Raw genomic sequence first — 17960 nt, forward strand, 5'->3', positions numbered from 1 at the left:
TAAATCGATAGAGAAAAAAAACAAATCCGCATTACAAACTAAAAATGAGGGAAACACATCAAATATAAGAAGAGAACAACCACACAACAGAAACACAACATTAATATGCAACACAAACAGAAACAAACTACAATATAACAATGACCATTTACCTAACTTGGTACAGGATATTTAAGAAAAATGGTGGGTTGAATCTGGTTTTGTGGCTATTCAAACCTCCCGCATTTATGGCAATGTTAAATATAACATTAAAATGAAAACATTACATGACAGGATTTCAATACAAATAAATGAGAGAACATACAGAACAGCGAAACACACAAATAAAAGCGATCATAGTGTACCAGGATAACAATTTCATACGCCATACCCGTGTTTCGTCTACATAAGACTATTCTACTAGACTTCATGCTGTTATAACTATAAGACTATAATTGATGACAGATCTTTGATGGTGTTGGTTTAATTTATTAATAACTTATTTCTAAAGACTCAGTTGATGAAAATATTGGTATGCATGCTCTGTTTTTAATGTTTGATATACCCATATACCAAGGTGAGCAACATAGGCTCTAGAGTCTCTAGTTATAGGTTACATAGATTTGCCTCCTTAATCTATCTAATAATTATAAACTTCGCGATAAGTCCAAAGAACACTAAATAAGTTGCATATGGTACACCTTCTTAAGCTTAAACTTATCAAAACAAACATTAATCCTCTGGTAGTTTACTGTTATAAGTGTAGCATTAGTAGTGTTTGGTACACATTAAACATAACAAACAGTGATGATAAGGTGGACATATGACAAGGCCATTTGTTGACTACTTTAATTTGAAAATAATAAAATAGAATAAATCATCTATCGTTCAAATTCCCTTATATGTTAACATGTTAGATATAACTTATTGATATTTTTGTATTTTTAACAAATCGTTGTGTTTCATACTTCATTCATTAAGGGAGTTCGCTTCTCAGTTTCAAAGTAATTAAATTTTCAAAACACTAGTTTATATAGATATCGAATAGTATTTAAGGACAAACTATACAATAAAAAATAAAAAAAATAAACAAATTGTTAATCCAGTGCTTTGGAAGCGCATTGCTTGATTTACATTGGTATAATACCTATAAATTTACGGACCTACAGGGACATTAAAAGAATGATATTATCGAAGGCTGTCGCAACCGTAGCTCCTTATTAATTTCTAACTCTATCCAAGGAGTATTTAAGATAAGTATGTTGTTAATCATGGCAGTGCCGAAAACATGACTGTTGGGCTGATGATACAGTCAGGAACTTGTTTTTTAATCATCAGCAATATCGAATAAGCATTTCGAATTGAACAAAACACTTTATAAAAAGAGGTTGGAGACACTTGATAGACAAAAAAAAATTGATAAGGCAACAAGAAACCGACAACCGAATAGTGGAATTCGTTAATAAACCTCAAAAGATTCTTAGTATTTTTGCACCCTACAAAAGAGTAAAATCACAAAAAATCTGAACTCCGATGAAAATTCGAAACGGAAAGTCCCTAATCAAATGGCAAAATCTAATGATAAAACACATCAAACGAATGGACAACAACATGAAACAACTTCTTGTGCATGATAAAACAGGGATGTAAACTTTATTTTCAAAGAAAACAACATTTCAAAATTAGATGAGGAGTATAATATCAATGCAAATAATTTAAGTCATGGTTGAATGTTTTTTAAAATGAAATTCACGCAACCAATTTTACTGTATCAGTTGCGCAACTGGAAATTTGAACTCTTGTCATACTATTTTAAAATCTTAAAACACATCAAGTTATTAAAGACAAATACCAACACAGAATCATTGCTTTGTATAAAGGAGTTATAATCCTTATTCCAAAGTGATTTTCGATTTTTAATAATAAAAAATTACAATCAAACTTATTTTCATTCCAGTATCAATATACTGTTAGTTATTTGTATGTTTTTGTTATTTATATTTAGAGTTAAACAAACGATAAATTGGCTAATTTCATTTTGTATTTTACAAGGTCATGGCTTTAACTTCATTCTGTATTATATTAATTCTGGGAGAAATTTGTATTATCTTGTGCATATGTATTTCTGTTATTCTAATGAAAAAATATATAAAAATAACATAATGTTAATTGCATCTTTCGATAAAGAGTTTTTGGGATTGGAACACATTTTATTGATAGCTTCATATAAGCATTAGGTGATATGTTGAATTTTACAACTTCATTACTCTCGGGGGCGTTAAAGCACCTTCACATCATTGGTGGGCGCTAGAACATTGTGTTCAGCTTATGTAAACGTTCTAGAAGACGTCTGTGATGATTACATTGTCTTATAGAACCTCTTGTCATTAAAATATTATTTCGTAACAATTAGATTTAAACACTGTCTATAAAACGTTTACATCTGGGTTTATTGGTGCATCTGACAGTTGCAATAGGGAATTTGATTTTTTATATACACCTCTACAAAGTGGTTTGTTTTACGCCTTATATATTAATCTTATTTGTTCTCAAAATCTGTGAAGATATGATTTTCAAATGACTTAAGATTATAATAAAAAATATTGTTCACCTAGCTGTGTAAAAACAATTAATGATTGATGTCTAACGTCCAAGGATCAGTATAATATGCATATTAGGCTGAATACATGTAAATGAAGTACGAATATGCATCTCGCTTTGTACTAAAAAGTTAAATCACAAAAATACTGAACTCCGCGGAAAAGTCAAAACAGAAAGTTTCTAACCAAAAGCTCAAAAACAGCAAACGAATGGATAACAACTGTTTTATTCCTGATTTGGTACAGACATTTTATTTTGTAGAAAAAATATATTTAGACATTTTGAGCCATGATTTTCTTGTCTATAAGTTTGCATTAAAAATTAAGTATTAATGCGCTCCATAGTATACTTATTGAAGATTTCCAGATAAACAGGGGCTATTTTTTGGTATTACTTGTGTTTCGACGGTCAGACTTTTCTTATAAGACATTAAAAGTTGAAAATTGACGTGTACAATACTGTGGATTCATTTATTTTCGTGGGTTCCAATTTTCGTGGTTTAAGAAAATTTGAACTTTCGTGGATACTGAATTTCGTGCTTATGCCGAAGTCTGCATACATACCTTTAAAAAATTGTAATTCGTTGAACATTTTAATTCGTGGTTCCCCTGTTCCCACGAAATCCACGAAAATTGGTATCCAACGAATATTAATGAATCCACAGTAGTGCTACATGTACGATTTAGGATAATTTGTACCTGGTTCCTATGAAGTTAAACTTATATTTAGAGAGCTGTGAAAATTGCAAAATTTGGTTGAACAGATAAGAATTTTTAATCGTTGGTGTGACACCTTTATAATTTTATAAATAAAGGCAACAGTAGTATACCGCTGTTCGAAATTCATAAATCGATAGAGAAAAAAACAAATTCGGGTTTCAAACTAAAACTGAGGGAAACGTATCAAATAAATGAGATTCACGAGACAATAGAAAGACAACATTAAAATGTAACACACACAGAAACGAACTATAATATAGCAATGGCCATTTTCCTGACTTGGTATAGGGCATTTTAAGAAAAAATGTTGGGTCGAACCTGGTTTTGTGGCATGCCAAACCTCCCACTTTAATGGCAATGTTAATATAACATTAAAATGACAACATTCCATAACAGGACTACAATAAAAATAGAGAAAATATAGAACAGAGAAACAAACGAATAATAGCCCACAAAAGGTACCAGGTTAAAAATTTAATACACCAGACGCGCGCCACGTCCACACAAGATTAACCAGCGACGCTCAGAGGAAAACAGTTTATAAAAATGACAACCCAGATGAAGAAACCGTCGCGAACATTACTTGTATCAGACCATTATTATATATTTCAGCATAGAATTTTTTCACCAAATCGAGGCGTTGTGTAGGTCCGTTCCTTGATTTACATAAACTTTAAAACTTAAAAGTTTAAATGACGTTTGTTTTAAAATTTTACCATTTTTTTTTATAAATCATGACATATGCCATTTTATTTTTGTCATACAATTCATTTCCAAACATGAATTCCATCGACTTGAAATGGTCATTTCCTGTTATCCATTAAATTTCATTACTTGAACTCTCAAACTAAGAAATTTAATACTCTGTGTTAATTAAACTCGAAATCGTTTGTGTTAGAGCAAACATGTTTATTTGTTTTTGCATTGTAACTGAAATGTTAGTTTCAAATGGTCACGCGTTGGAGTTAAGTTTATGTACACAAAACAATATACAGACAAAAATAAGCATTGTTTCATATTTTAAGTGTATATCGAACGATGTCAATTATACATTTTGAAATGTCTGATAACATCTGAATCGGATTTACGTTTTAATACTCCGCAATTCCTGTCATTGTTTCATTAACTATAGTGACAAGTTAATCAGCACTAAATGAACAGGATCGTCACGATTGGTCGCTTATGCAAATATTTTGCATATGATAATGTATATAAAAGTAGACAATATTTCATATCTGTCCTTTCTAAGAACATTTGAGGATTGATAATTGCATGGTAAGTTCTTGTTTTACATTTAAACTATTTTGGAAGCATTCCATGATTATTGCCTTATTTTTTTTGGGGACACATGTTTACATGTATCAAGATGATCTTAATGGAAATTGCAGTTTTGTTTGAATTTTGAGGAACTTTATTCAGAAAAATGATGCTTGTGCATTGCTCATACCAATCTTTACAATACCAAAACATATGTAGCTATAAGAAGAGGAAACGCTATAAAAGTCTATAAAAGATTTTGTTTTATTTTTCGTATTACTAATCATATACATTTTTATTTATTCACTTTCAAATCTCATTTACATTAGTGTTTGTACTTGAGTTTCCTCATGTTTTTATGGGTCTTTAATATACCTAGAGTGTTCTGTTGATCTTTAATATACCTAGAGTGTTCTGTGGTTCTGTTGGTCTTTAATATTCCTAGAGTGTTCTGTTGACCTATTTTGTATACTCCGTTTTATTCTTGTTTTTCTTTAACTTGCGTATTTTTATTACCACTTGTTATTATTTATCTTGTTAACTTCAGTGCGTTTAATGAAACAAATATGTTTAAATGATTGAAATTGAGTCGGTATGAAAAATGTTATTTTCTATTTTGATGCTAAAAACAGTCTCTTCTAATTCAAGAGATTTCTTTTTTAACAAAACTATAACTCATATTTAAATAGTTTCGTGATCAATATCTTCAATTTAATGATCTTTACAACTTCATCAGGTTCAGAAATACTTCCTTTTTTGGCACTCGATGAGTGGTCGCGGTATACCTCTTGATTTATTGAATGAATTTGTGTTTTCAGAATACGGTATTACTCATTTAGATAACTATACGGAATAAGGATAGTATTTCCCCCAATATTCTCCGTATTAATTAGTATCAAATGATAAGAAAAGCTGATATTTTTTTGCAATGAAATTTACAAGATTGTTATAAAAAACAAAGACTGGATAAATTCCTTGTTATATTGAAAATTTAGTATTTTTAGCATGGAACGTAAAGTTTTATTTATTTTGAGTTTGTCTTAAAAAGGTATATACACATATGCTTAGTTCTCCCTTTATTACAGTCAAACTATGATCAGTATTGTTGTCACTGATTCTCTATCTCGCTCACTGAATCCCCACCCCGTCACAATTCTTTATTTGATCGCCATATCTGTATTTTCATCACGAAATGCTAAAATCGGTCACAAAACATTTACTTCTGTAAAAACACGCGAGAATCAAGAATTTATTGTAAAGGGAAACACTCCTAAAACTGATAAGGAATAAGAGTACATTATTTTGTAACAAAAAGAGTGCGTCTCGTCAGTATCTGCTCCTGTACAAAATATTTACACTTTACATTTAAAACATAGTCTCAACAACCGTCACACAAGATATGATTGCAAGTGGATATAGATCACCGTACGGACTTCAAAAACACCGTATTACTGCTTTAAAAGACCCGACATGATAAATTTGAAACAATTTGGTTGAAAAATTAACGGCATAGTTTATAACAAATTATCTTACTAAAACAATATGATAGACATGAACCATCGACAACCACTGAACTACAGCCTCCTGACCGTTGCTGACAACATTTTTAGTTTTCATTTATACATAGGGGTATCAACTAGTTTAGCAATTTTGGAACAGCATGTAGAAGTACAATTAAGAATGAATAAATGGTGAATAAGGGAAACGATTAATATCGTCACGTGTTTTTCTTTCCTTAGAAATTTAAATTGTTCTTATGATTATAGTATTTATATTTTCTAACGACATTTCCAAATTTTACATTTTATTTTTCATTCACATTTTCAATTCCTTTTCAGATCACCTGGCCTGAACGGCCAACTGAGCTTTCTCATCACTTGGCGTCCGTCGTTCGTCGTCGTCCGTCGTTCGTCGTCGTCCGTCGTCCGTCGTCGTTAACTTTTACAAAAATCTTCTCCTCTGAAACTACTAGGCCAAATTAAACCAAACTTGGCCACAACCATCATTGGGGTATTTAGTTTTAAAAATGTGTCCGGTGACCCGGCAAAACAACCAAGATGGCCGTCATGGCTAAAAATAGAAAATAGGGGTTAAATGTTGATTTTGGCTTATATCTCTGAAACTAAAGCATTTAGCAAATCTCACAGGGGTAAAATTTGTTATCAGGTCAAAATCTATCTGTCCTGAATTTTTCAGATGAATCGGACAACCCGTTGTTAGTTTTCTGCCCGTGAATTGGTCATTTTAAGGAAATTATTCTGTTTTTGGTTATTATCTTGAATATTAATATAGATAGAGATAAACGGTAAACAGCAATAATGTTCAGTAAAGTAAGATCTACAAATAAGTCAAATGATCAAAATGGTCAGTTGATCCCTTAAGGAGTTATTGCCCTTTATAGTCATTTTTTAACAATTTTCATAATTTTTTTTTTTTTTTTTATTTTTACAAAATATTTTCCACTGTGTCTACTGGGCCAAGTTCATTATAGAAAGAGATAATTGTAAGTAGTAAGAATGTTCAGAAAAGTAAGATCTACAAACACATTACCATCATTAAAAACAATTTTGTCATGAATCCATCTGTTTCCTTTGTTTAATATGCACACGGGCCAAGGTGAGCGACACAGGCTCTTTAGAGCCTCTAGTTTAGTTCCATCCAAGTTTTGCTGAAGCCCGCCTCCGGGTGCGGGTTTTTTTAGTTGTGTTGAAGACCCATTGGTGGTCTTGGCCAAATGAAATCAAATAGGTTATGGCCTTCAAAACTGAACAAAACCCATACCTTCTGTTCAACTGTAACAGACTCACGGCCGACACTCGGCTAACCGAGAGATTGGTCGGTTAATCTATATTGAGTATGCGGCTATATGGGCGATTGGTCTGTTAATCGGGTTGGTTATACGTCTGTTAAGAGTAAAACGCACAATTTAATGTTAAACTCTATCAAATATACAGATTTTTTGCATATTATAAGAACCAAATCAAAAAAAGAAAAGTGTCTGACAAAATGATATCTATCGTAGAACATTTTCAACCTGTAAAAATATTTTATAGTCTGCGCAGTTTTCAGTAAAACTAAAAGGCGTCGCGCAAATATGTAGTATTTATGCTTATACGCATAGCAATTTTTTTAATAAAAGGCGAAACAAACAATTTTAGATATCTTTTAAAGTACAAAAAATAGTACTTTGGTTCTAAAAAACAAATTGAAATGATTAAATATTTCATAATTGTAATATAACGTGAATAATACCACGTTTTAATGAAAATTATGGGAATAAGGTCTGTTAATGGGTTGGACAATTGAAATTGTGTCAGTTAAGAGTTATTTAGCCGCGACAAAATATAGTTTTGCTACCTTTATATTTTCCTATTGAAAAAGTTAAGAATGAGATGTTCTTGAGAGAAAAAAAATGACAATAAAGTATCCTTCTAGTAACAGTATTTTTATTTTTACTTTCTTTTTATTTAATTGAAGGGTGTGTCACTTCAATATAGCATGATATGGATTGGCCGCTTGAATATGCAAGAATTTATTATTAACGTTTTCAATCAGCCTTAATTTTTGTGTCTGTTCAAAGTAGCTTGTTCTCAAATCCGACTGAAAGTGTCCCTCTGTTACAACACAGGGTACATATAACCTGTTGTCGCCCTCATATGCACTTGATATTTGTCACTGGACGTTAAACCCTTATTCGTCAGCATTATCCAATTGGTTCTTTTCTTCGATTACTTAATCATAGGTTGTTTACAAATCATTCTAAAGAAGTCAATGGAAAGGGGAGAATGCAGCTACTTTTGGTTATCTTGAGTTTTCATTCATTTTGTTCCGTTTAGTTCCTTTCTACATTAGTGCAGAGGAGAACTGCAGTTGTCCGTATGTAAACTTCTAGCATTTGTCACCAATATGAGTACATCGCACAGGGCCGTTTTATGTCTGTAATCTTAAACAATTATTATTTTTTCTCTCTTTTTGAACAATGCATCACTCTCTACTGTCCTTATCTATTATTCTATATTCTGCGTCTCCATCCAGATTCTCGTGTAGGGTCCGGATTAGGGGTATTGTTTATTTCTGTATTCTTTAAATTGTTATTTCATTTTTCTCTACATTTTATTTATCTTACTTATTATTCTTTCTCTATTCTTTATACTTTAGCATCCCAATATATTTTACTTACTGATGTTTAGTTACATTGTACATTACGACGCGTATCTCTGATTTATATACTGGTTACCAAATGAATGTAGATGACAAATTGGCGTCATTCATGACAATTAAACAGTAAACAGAATCCACATGATATACTAGTATGCGACCATTCTTGGATGAAATTAATATTACTTTAATATTAAACTTTTTGAAACCATTTTTATCAATTTTCAATTTCCATTGTCTAAATTGGTCATTGTTCACGTGTTGTTTAAGAAATAATTGATGCAAGCTATAATACTTTATTGTAGTTTTAACATTGGTAGGCATTATATTCGTGGTTATTTTTGCCCGAGCGATAGTGAGGTATAAAATTACACGAATATAATGCCTACCCATGTTAAAACTACAATAAAGTATAGCTTGCATCCATTATTTCGATTTTTAATGGGACAATTAAGGTAATTTCTATGTCCAATAAGTATTAAGTGTAAAAGCGTTTGTGTAGGCTCTTCCATGAACTGCACTTTTTTACTTGTAAAGAAGCTAACGGCTCACACTGTGATTTTTCAGAGGGAGGAGTTTGAACAGCCAGCGTGAACGGTTGTCGTATCTAGGTCAAATATGTCAGCACATTACAGGCTGTGAACGGTTGTCGTATCTAGGTCAAATATGTCAGCACATTACAGTCATCATAAATAAATTGGTACCATCATGTGCACCATTTAAGAGTTTTTAAAAAAAGTGTTTATAAGTTAAAAAATGATAATTTGATAAAATTCATTATTCTGAAGAAGTCAATATACGCATGTGCAAACAATTTTTATTGGATTTAGTGCATGTGTTTGTTCACAAAGCGAAATAAACACGTCATATTAGAATTCCGTATATTTTATGTTTCATAATTCATGTGTTGTTATTGTATATTTTAGCTGCTCGCCTTGAGCCTACCCATTTGAACGGATAACAGTCACCCCATATAGCAATAAAATTATACTTGTGTTGCCATTCATAACTCTTAACAGACCAATTAACAGACCGGGTTTTATATATCCGACCCATTAACAGACCAGGTTTTAAATAAAGATTGATTAATGTCACCAAAATACAGATTTTCGTGTAGATTTTTCACACAATCATATCAATATGGTTGACAAACATAATGCCCGTCTTTTTTCGATATTCAAAATATTGCATGCAAGTAAATTCAACCAACGTGACATTTTGTGTACATTTTGTGTGTGTAAAATGTGTATAAATTAATTGATGAGTAACCCGCCTTTTCATTTTATAGATCGTACATCGAAGCTAGAAAAAAATTAATTACACCACTGGATTCAGTACATTGAATAGTTTTGTTAGACATGACTAACTTTTATGATAAAAATATATTTAAAAAGTTATACAAAGAAACATGCTGAACTTTCAATGATTTTCTCGATAACACCTGATTAACAGACTTTAGCCAACCCGATTAACAGACCAACCGCCGATATAGCCACATACTCAATATAGATTAACCGACCAATCTCTCGGTTAGCCGAGTGTCGGCCGTGAGACTGGTCAAATTAATACTCCTTCCTAGCTAACCATGCAGAGTGGCATAAGCATGAGTTGTACACAATATGCTAGATTATAAAGTAGACTTTCAAGGCTTATTTTGCAAATTTTTTTCAAAACTATATAATGTTCTTGTTATATTATTTCTTTTGCGTTTATAAAAAAAAAAGAGAAAAAGAGTCATTTCAAGAAAATTTATAAAACATTGCATATAGAGTTGTTTTAACACCATGTTAATTTTAGACTTTGTTGCCATGTTAATGAAACAAAACTTTGTTCTATGAATTTTCCTGAATGAAAATCTCCTCTTTGACATGTCTCGCCGTCCTGAATGGAGATTCTCATGTTTAACATGTCTCGCCTTTCAGACATCGCTATCGTTTTACGATTATATAATCTAATATTTACAGATCAGTTATAAAAAACCTTTTATGCATGCACCATAAATAATATTTTCCACGCAAAAAAAAATAAAAATCAGGAGTAACGCATAAAATATTCATAACCACAGAATAAATAACAATGATATTTGAGTATTAAAACAACATGCTATATAACGACTCCAAGTGCAAAATTCATATATATAGGCAATGTTATATGAAATCTAAACCAACTTTTCTACCAATTAACTTGTATGAGTACTTGTTTGCTTGTCTATTACTGTAATTAAAAACAGGAATTAACACCGTATAACTAACAAGTACATATCATATTGATATTTACGATAGCTACACTTGTCATAGTGTAAACACAGACACATCAAATGTGCAAAAATAAACACATGTACAAGAAATAACAGGTTATCAACGACTTTATTAGACAGAAGACACGAACATGGCACATAAAAACACAATTACGCACATTCAAGTTTAATTATTAAAGACAGATTTGTATAAGAACAGGGGACATTTATAATCGCCCAAAAAAATAGTGCAATATAATATCATTTCAAAGAGTGGAGAAATATTTTTTTAAGGAAAACTAGTAATTTTATACCTTAAGAATAGATTACCTTAGCTATTATCGCAAAACCTTTCAAAATTTTGGGTTACTAATGCTCTTTAAAATTCCCATTTTATTTGGTGTTTTTACCGTTTTTGGTTCACGCGTCACTGATGTATCTTTTGTACAAAATATCAATCCTGGTATCCATATTATGCTTCCAGTGTCACACTATACATCCTTGTTCAGTGCTCAATGTTGCAGGTGCGGATTAAGGATGTTTGCTTGTCATGTTTTGGAATTTTTGTCAGATTTTCGAAATCCTCTGGTTTTATCCATTTGATAGCCTTAAAAAATTTTGCCCATGAACCCTCATTTTTCTTTTTATAAATCTTTTACATGTATAATTATAAGTCAGTTGTAAAAGTCTTATAAAATCCTATTTATTTCTTGATAGTTTTTGAGAACTTTAACTTGTCAATGGCTAATATCTCGAAAACAAGCACAGTGACCTCTACATTTTTTTTTTAGCTTTTTTGATTCCTCAATTAATCCCCTAACAATAAATACTAGTTTTATGGAAAGTTATTTATTTTGAAACTGAGCAGCAAACTTCCTTAAATCTAAAAACAAGAACATTTAAAAGTAGAAACAGAGATAAAAGTGACAAAGAGAACAATATCTTATTGATACATTATATATTCAAATTTTGTACTATTGTCTATTCAAAGAACAGCATCTTTCAAATGGGTAAAGTTTGGAGCATTTATGTCATATTTTCAATCGTTGTACATTAAAAGTTCTTTAAATTTTGTAGCTAGAATAAATGTTGAATCAATTTTTTCAGCTATTTAAGGAAACATATTCTACCCCCACTATTGAAATAATTTCTATCTTAAAATTTCTTTATCTCGTCAAAGATATTTGGTGCATAGAATAAAGAGAATCGTTTCGGATGTAAAACTAAAATTATGTTTTTGTGGTTTAAAATTATTTTGGTTGAAGGTGTCATACCACCAATTAAAAGTCCCTATCTGTTAAACCAAATTTTGCAATTTTCACAGCTTTCTAAATATTTTACCTTAAGTTTAACTTCATAAAAACTAGGTATATCCTGAATTGTACAGGTGTCACCTTTCTGCATGCCAATTTTCAACATACATTCAAAATCATATAAGAAAGAAGAGAGCTCCCGAAAGGAGGTACCACTAAAAATAACCCCTGGTTTTCTGGAAATCTTTAATTAGTATACCAATGGAGCGCATTAATCCTCAATCTTAAATGCAATCTCCTAGACAGGTAAAATTAGGCTCAAAATGGTCTTAATATATTTCTCTTTCAACAAAAGTTTCATTTCTGCAAATTTTTTGGTTAGTTTAGGTGAACAATGACATCAAATGCACTATTTTTTGTCTGAGTAGGCCTACTTTCACGTTCTAAATTTGAGGGAGTAATTGGTGGTATGACACCTAAAGTATTGATAAACAGTTGGACAATATACAAACACATATATGATCTCTGAATAAGAAATAATATGGATTTTGTAAAATCTTAACAAATGATTATTCCCTAGAAAGTCAGTTGAGTGTAACAGGGTACGTCAAGAAAAGTATAAATCTTGATTGTCTTTGTAACAAGCTATATTAGATAAATACAATTGTAATGTTGTTCAAAAATGTTATTACAATAACAGCTTCTCATTGGCATGCCTCTCCCTAATTCTGATAGAAGCACTCCTTAGATCGAATCTTGAATCCACGCCTGCTGTGGGTAACAAATAGTTTCCCCTAATGGAGGAATTTTTAGTCTACACAGCTACTTTTGCCGCATGATGGTACTATTTCTGTACTAAAAATTTGTAGTACTGGAAATCTACTTTTAATATTCAGTTCTATTTTGTTACTCTAAAATTATTGTAATATTTAGGTACCTGTATTTTACAGTACTATATTTGTACTTGAAATTTAGGTACCTGTATTTTACAGTACTATATTTGTACTTCAAATTTAGGTACTACAGATTTTTGGTTACTACCTTTACATTTTCAGCATTTTGAAAGTTTTTCTATTTAAAATCTCTTAAAGTTATGATTTTCAAACATGGAATGTTGTATTATTTCTGTACAAAAATATTTAGTACAAATCAAGTACTGTAAAATGCAAGTTCCTAAATATTACAATAGTTTTAAAGAAAAGAAATAGTACTAAATATTAAAAGTAAATTTCCAGTACAGTAACTGCATTTTTTTAGTACAGAAATAGTTCCTATACAACAGTAGCTGTGTATCCTATGTCATTGAAATCTTCTTTTTTATATTCATTCTGACAAGTGCGTCAATGCAACAATTTGTTTTATGCGATATGACAACATCACGAAGCCTCCTTAAATAAGAAAAAAGGAAAAATGTTCACCATGCATTCATTGTTTCCAAGACAATTCTCACGGTATACTGTGTTCGTCACACACCTAGGCAATCTATTATGTATGATACATTTTGTATTATTCTGAGCCATCCATCTGCCGTATTAGTCTTTTTGTTTCATTTTTAGTTTAGCTGTCCAATTATACTAATGTGTGATCTTTGCGTTTTCGTGGTATTAATCAATACATGATCTATGTATTAATACAATTACATTATTCTGTAATGTCATTTTTTTCGGACTTCTTTCACAAAGAAGGTAAGGTACATAGCAGTACATTCAAACAGGTAATAACGATGTATCTCTAGCTACGTATACTACTGATACGCATTTAAAAAAATAAGATAGTAATGATGAATATGAAACAAATATGATATAAAAGATAATGCTGTGTGATGCTGTATATCATATTTGTTTTTGTTTATTGTTTGGTATATTTTTTGAACGTTTTGCATTTGTCATTTCGGGGCCTTTTATATCTGACAATGCTGTATGAGTTCTGCTCATTGACGAAGGCCGTACGGTGACATATAGTTGTTAATCTCTATGTCATTTGGTCTCTGATTGGGAGTTGTCTTATTTGCAATCATACAATATTGTGTTCGTTTTATACATAATACATACATGGGGAATGTGAAAAAGAAACAGATCAGTTCTGTGTTGTTTGTTAGAGAAAACTTGAAAAAAATCTTTGGTATCCGTAGTGTTTTTTACATTTGATCAATTGACACAAATGGTCAAAAATAAAAACAAATATTCTTTATAAGGAATAAGGTTTTTCAAACTATTTTTATGCACCCCACGATTTCCTGAAAGCAGAAAAAACACTATTCATTGATCGCTATTATCATAAAGTTACAAAAATGCTTTAAAGAATGAAATAAAAAAGAAAATTTGAATTTACAAAGTGTATTGTATTCAAAATATTGAATTATCCCCCTTTGTGCAAGTTTAACTTATGGTATCTTTTTCTCCGTGAACCTGATCGAAAATGATATCGGCATTTTAATTACAGTAGCTACATAACAATACTATTATGGATAAGCTAACAAGATCAATTGTAATTATCAGTTTAGTGGTAAATATCTTGTTCAGAATTACAAGCATCAATTTACTTTAAAGTTGGTTAAATCTATATTTGCAAGTTGGCTGTTGATGAATTCAGGTTGTTATTTACTGGTTAAAATGTGTGTCATTTTAAAGCCCAAAGCTGCTTTGGTGTGTAATAATTAAAAAAGAATATATATAGCATTTGATTGTTAATACATGTAGCTGTGTGTTTAGTAGTAATCATTTTTTCTTGTTCTTGCCTTGTCTTGTTTTGAAATAATTTAATTTCACTAGTTGCGCAATCCCATTGTTAATCTTTTCAGAAAGATGCTGCAACATGTAAATGGTCATCCGAGTGAATATATGTCTTATGTACAAAATTTTGTTTATTTTTTTCAAATTGATGCTGCCGATTACATGTACATTGTCTTATAGAATTTCATAAGACTGCCATACAAGTGAGAAGTTTAGCAAGCTTTATAAGAAAATGTCTGTGCCGAGTCAGGAATAATTCAGTTGTTGAACGTTCGTTTGATTCGTTTGAGCTTTTGATTTTGCCATTTGATTAGGGACATTCGGTTTTGTATTTTCCTCAGAGTTCAGTATTTTTGTGATTTTACTTTTTTCGATTGAATATACATCTTGTGTTCACATTTTTGTTTTTATTATGTTTCAGATGGATGCTGTAACGTGTAAATTGTTTGCTTCTTTGTGTTTATGGACATATATATTTATTGAATGTAGTAACGGTGTACCATTTCATGGCTTCCTAACATCAGCTGGCAAATTCTCGCGAGATATCGGAGAAGAAGAGATGGACGAGAATGAACAACGTATTAGAGAAGAAGGTACGGTTACAATGAAACAGACATCAGCTTTATGTAGTTGTTGTCTTTTTGACAAATACTGTTCCCCTTTACTCATATACAACATTGTCTTAACCTACGGGTACTTGGTGCTATATTTGACGATTTTTCAAACAATTTATTAGGAAGCAGCATAATACTTGTATCCTGTCTTAAAGAATAATTGGAATTAAGAGGTAAATTATGTCTTAATATTTAAAACCGTATCTTCTCATTTTAAATTGCAGTATCTGAAGCATTATGGGTATTTTTTTCTCTAAGCATACTATATGATACGTCATGATCGTGTGCTCAATACTTTTTACGATGTACTAAAATTTTTAATAAATCAACTGTCATTAAAATATGTTTATTTGAAATATATTACGAAGTTGAAATGCATTGAACACCCAAATTTTCGAATCGATTCCTATGGTAGACAATCATAAGTATTTCGAAAAATCAAAAGCTTTGTACACAGCTTATTTACAATTATGATAAGTCATGTCAACATAAGTGCTGACTACTTGGTTAAAGGGGTTTTCTTGTGGAGAAACCCCCACTGGATGTGGCATCGTACCAATTTGTGTAAATAAACATATAAGCTTAGAGAGCCAACAGAAACACTTCAGCTATTGACACGAAAAGCAATGAAATATATTTGCACTCAATTTTGAAAAATATACCAGTTATACCAGCCCACATGTGACGCAGGATCTCCTTACTCTTCCGGATCACTTGAGATTACCCAAACGTTTTTTGGTGTGGTTTATGTTGCTAAGTGTTTGGTTTTCTTTATTGTGTTTTTTATTTGAATATAAAAATATGTGGTATGAGTGCCAATGAAACTACTCTCCATCCAAGTAACAATTTGTGAAAAGTTTCTATAAATGTAAATCATTATAGGTCAAAGTACGGCCTTCAAAACGGACCATGTCTGTTTGTCCTTTTCTTTATTTAGCCATGGTAAACGTTTCAAAATTTCAATATACTAGAAATCATGAATATGTTCAAACTGACGTGAAATCCGTTGTTTTGGTAAATTGATTGACCCATTCCTTTTTTTTCAGATTTAAGAAAATTGATACTTAAGAAACTTAGATTTCGTGATTTAGAAGATGTTTCATATCCACGTGAATATGACGAGCTGTCAAAACTATATGAACTTTCACCCTTAGATACATCAGGTAAGACAACATATTTACTTTTTGATAACAATATTTTGTAAGCATTTTCATGCTATATGTTTTCTTGAAAATCCAATTACGTTTGAAATAAATACTTTCTATAAGCTACACAACATACACTTGAATAAGAAATGCTATCTGGTAGGGCGATCGGCCAACTCACTCAAACACTGAATTGATTTTGAAACTTTTTAGTTAAAAAAAGAGACCAAAAGAAACAAAAGAGACCTTCAAATTCATAAGTTGAAAATAAAGTAAAACTTATAAAGCCATTACTACAAAAAGGAAGTAGACAAAAAGACAGACAAACAACGGTACAGACAACACAACACAGAAAACTCAAGACGGAGCAACACGAACCCCACTAAAACAATCTGGGTAATCTCAGTTGCTGCGGAAGGATACGCATGTTCCACATGTGACATCCATGGTGTTGCTCATTTGATTGTATTGCATATTCCTAAATCAATAGACTATGTAAACAAATTATTTTTTAATTTCAATATCGACATTTACAGAAGTATGCATCGCATGTGTAGGAATTTATAGTCGTGACGTCACGAAAGGGTTATACATATATAGACACTTTTGGGTTACCGTGACGCAATCAAATGAAATAACAATCTTGAAATTATAAGATAAAAATACACTTCAATAAATTAACCGTCTAACATTATCACTGTTTTATTATTCCAGAGAAAGAACAGAAGAGAAGTTCCAATATCAATAGTGCATTTGCTGACAAAGTGGCTGCTCTGCTTAATGGACTTAAAACTAGACAAATCGATAGCCCAAAAGTTAGAATGTCAAGTCTTCGGTTTGGACGATGATTTTAAATAAACTTTAACCTAATGAACTTCATTGAAACTCAAGTTTAACTGAGTATTTTCAATTAAATTGTACAAGAAATATTGGTTTGCATTTAATGTTGCAAATAAATGAAACATTATTAAGTTATAGTTCAATATTAAGGTAAACTTTATTTACCTAACATGTACGTCATCAAATATCTTTGAATTAAAACAGAACGCAATAAAACAAGTGCTTGTCAAGGAATAGTTCGTTTATACTAGAGTGACATCAAATGCTAAATAACTAAATAAACATTCTGAATGTATGTGCCTGTTTCAAGTCAGGAGCCTGCAATTTGTGGTTGTCGGTGGTTTGTGTGTTACTTATTTGTTTCTCTTTATTTGTTTTGTTCATAAATTAAGCCGTTAGTTTTTTTGTTTGAATATATTGTCTTAC

At 31.1% G+C, this 17960-nt stretch overlaps 1 protein-coding gene across 1 annotated transcript in view; it reads left to right on the forward strand.

Moving 5' to 3' along the window:
* LOC143062019 (uncharacterized) overlaps positions 1-17666 on the forward strand; it is a 28052-nt gene extending 10386 nt beyond the window's left edge. The window contains exons 2-4 of the mRNA XM_076233872.1: positions 15357-15528; positions 16596-16712; positions 17409-17666. Of these exons, the coding sequence (XP_076089987.1) occupies positions 15357-15528; positions 16596-16712; positions 17409-17542 (423 nt within the window). The 3' untranslated portion in view covers positions 17543-17666. The remainder of the gene's footprint in view (positions 1-15356; positions 15529-16595; positions 16713-17408) is intronic.
* Positions 17667-17960: the final 294 nt, after the last annotated feature.

The sequence above is a fragment of the Mytilus galloprovincialis genome, chromosome 2 (genome assembly GCF_965363235.1).
Source record: "Mytilus galloprovincialis chromosome 2, xbMytGall1.hap1.1, whole genome shotgun sequence".
Lineage (NCBI taxonomy): Eukaryota > Metazoa > Mollusca > Bivalvia > Mytilida > Mytilidae > Mytilus > Mytilus galloprovincialis.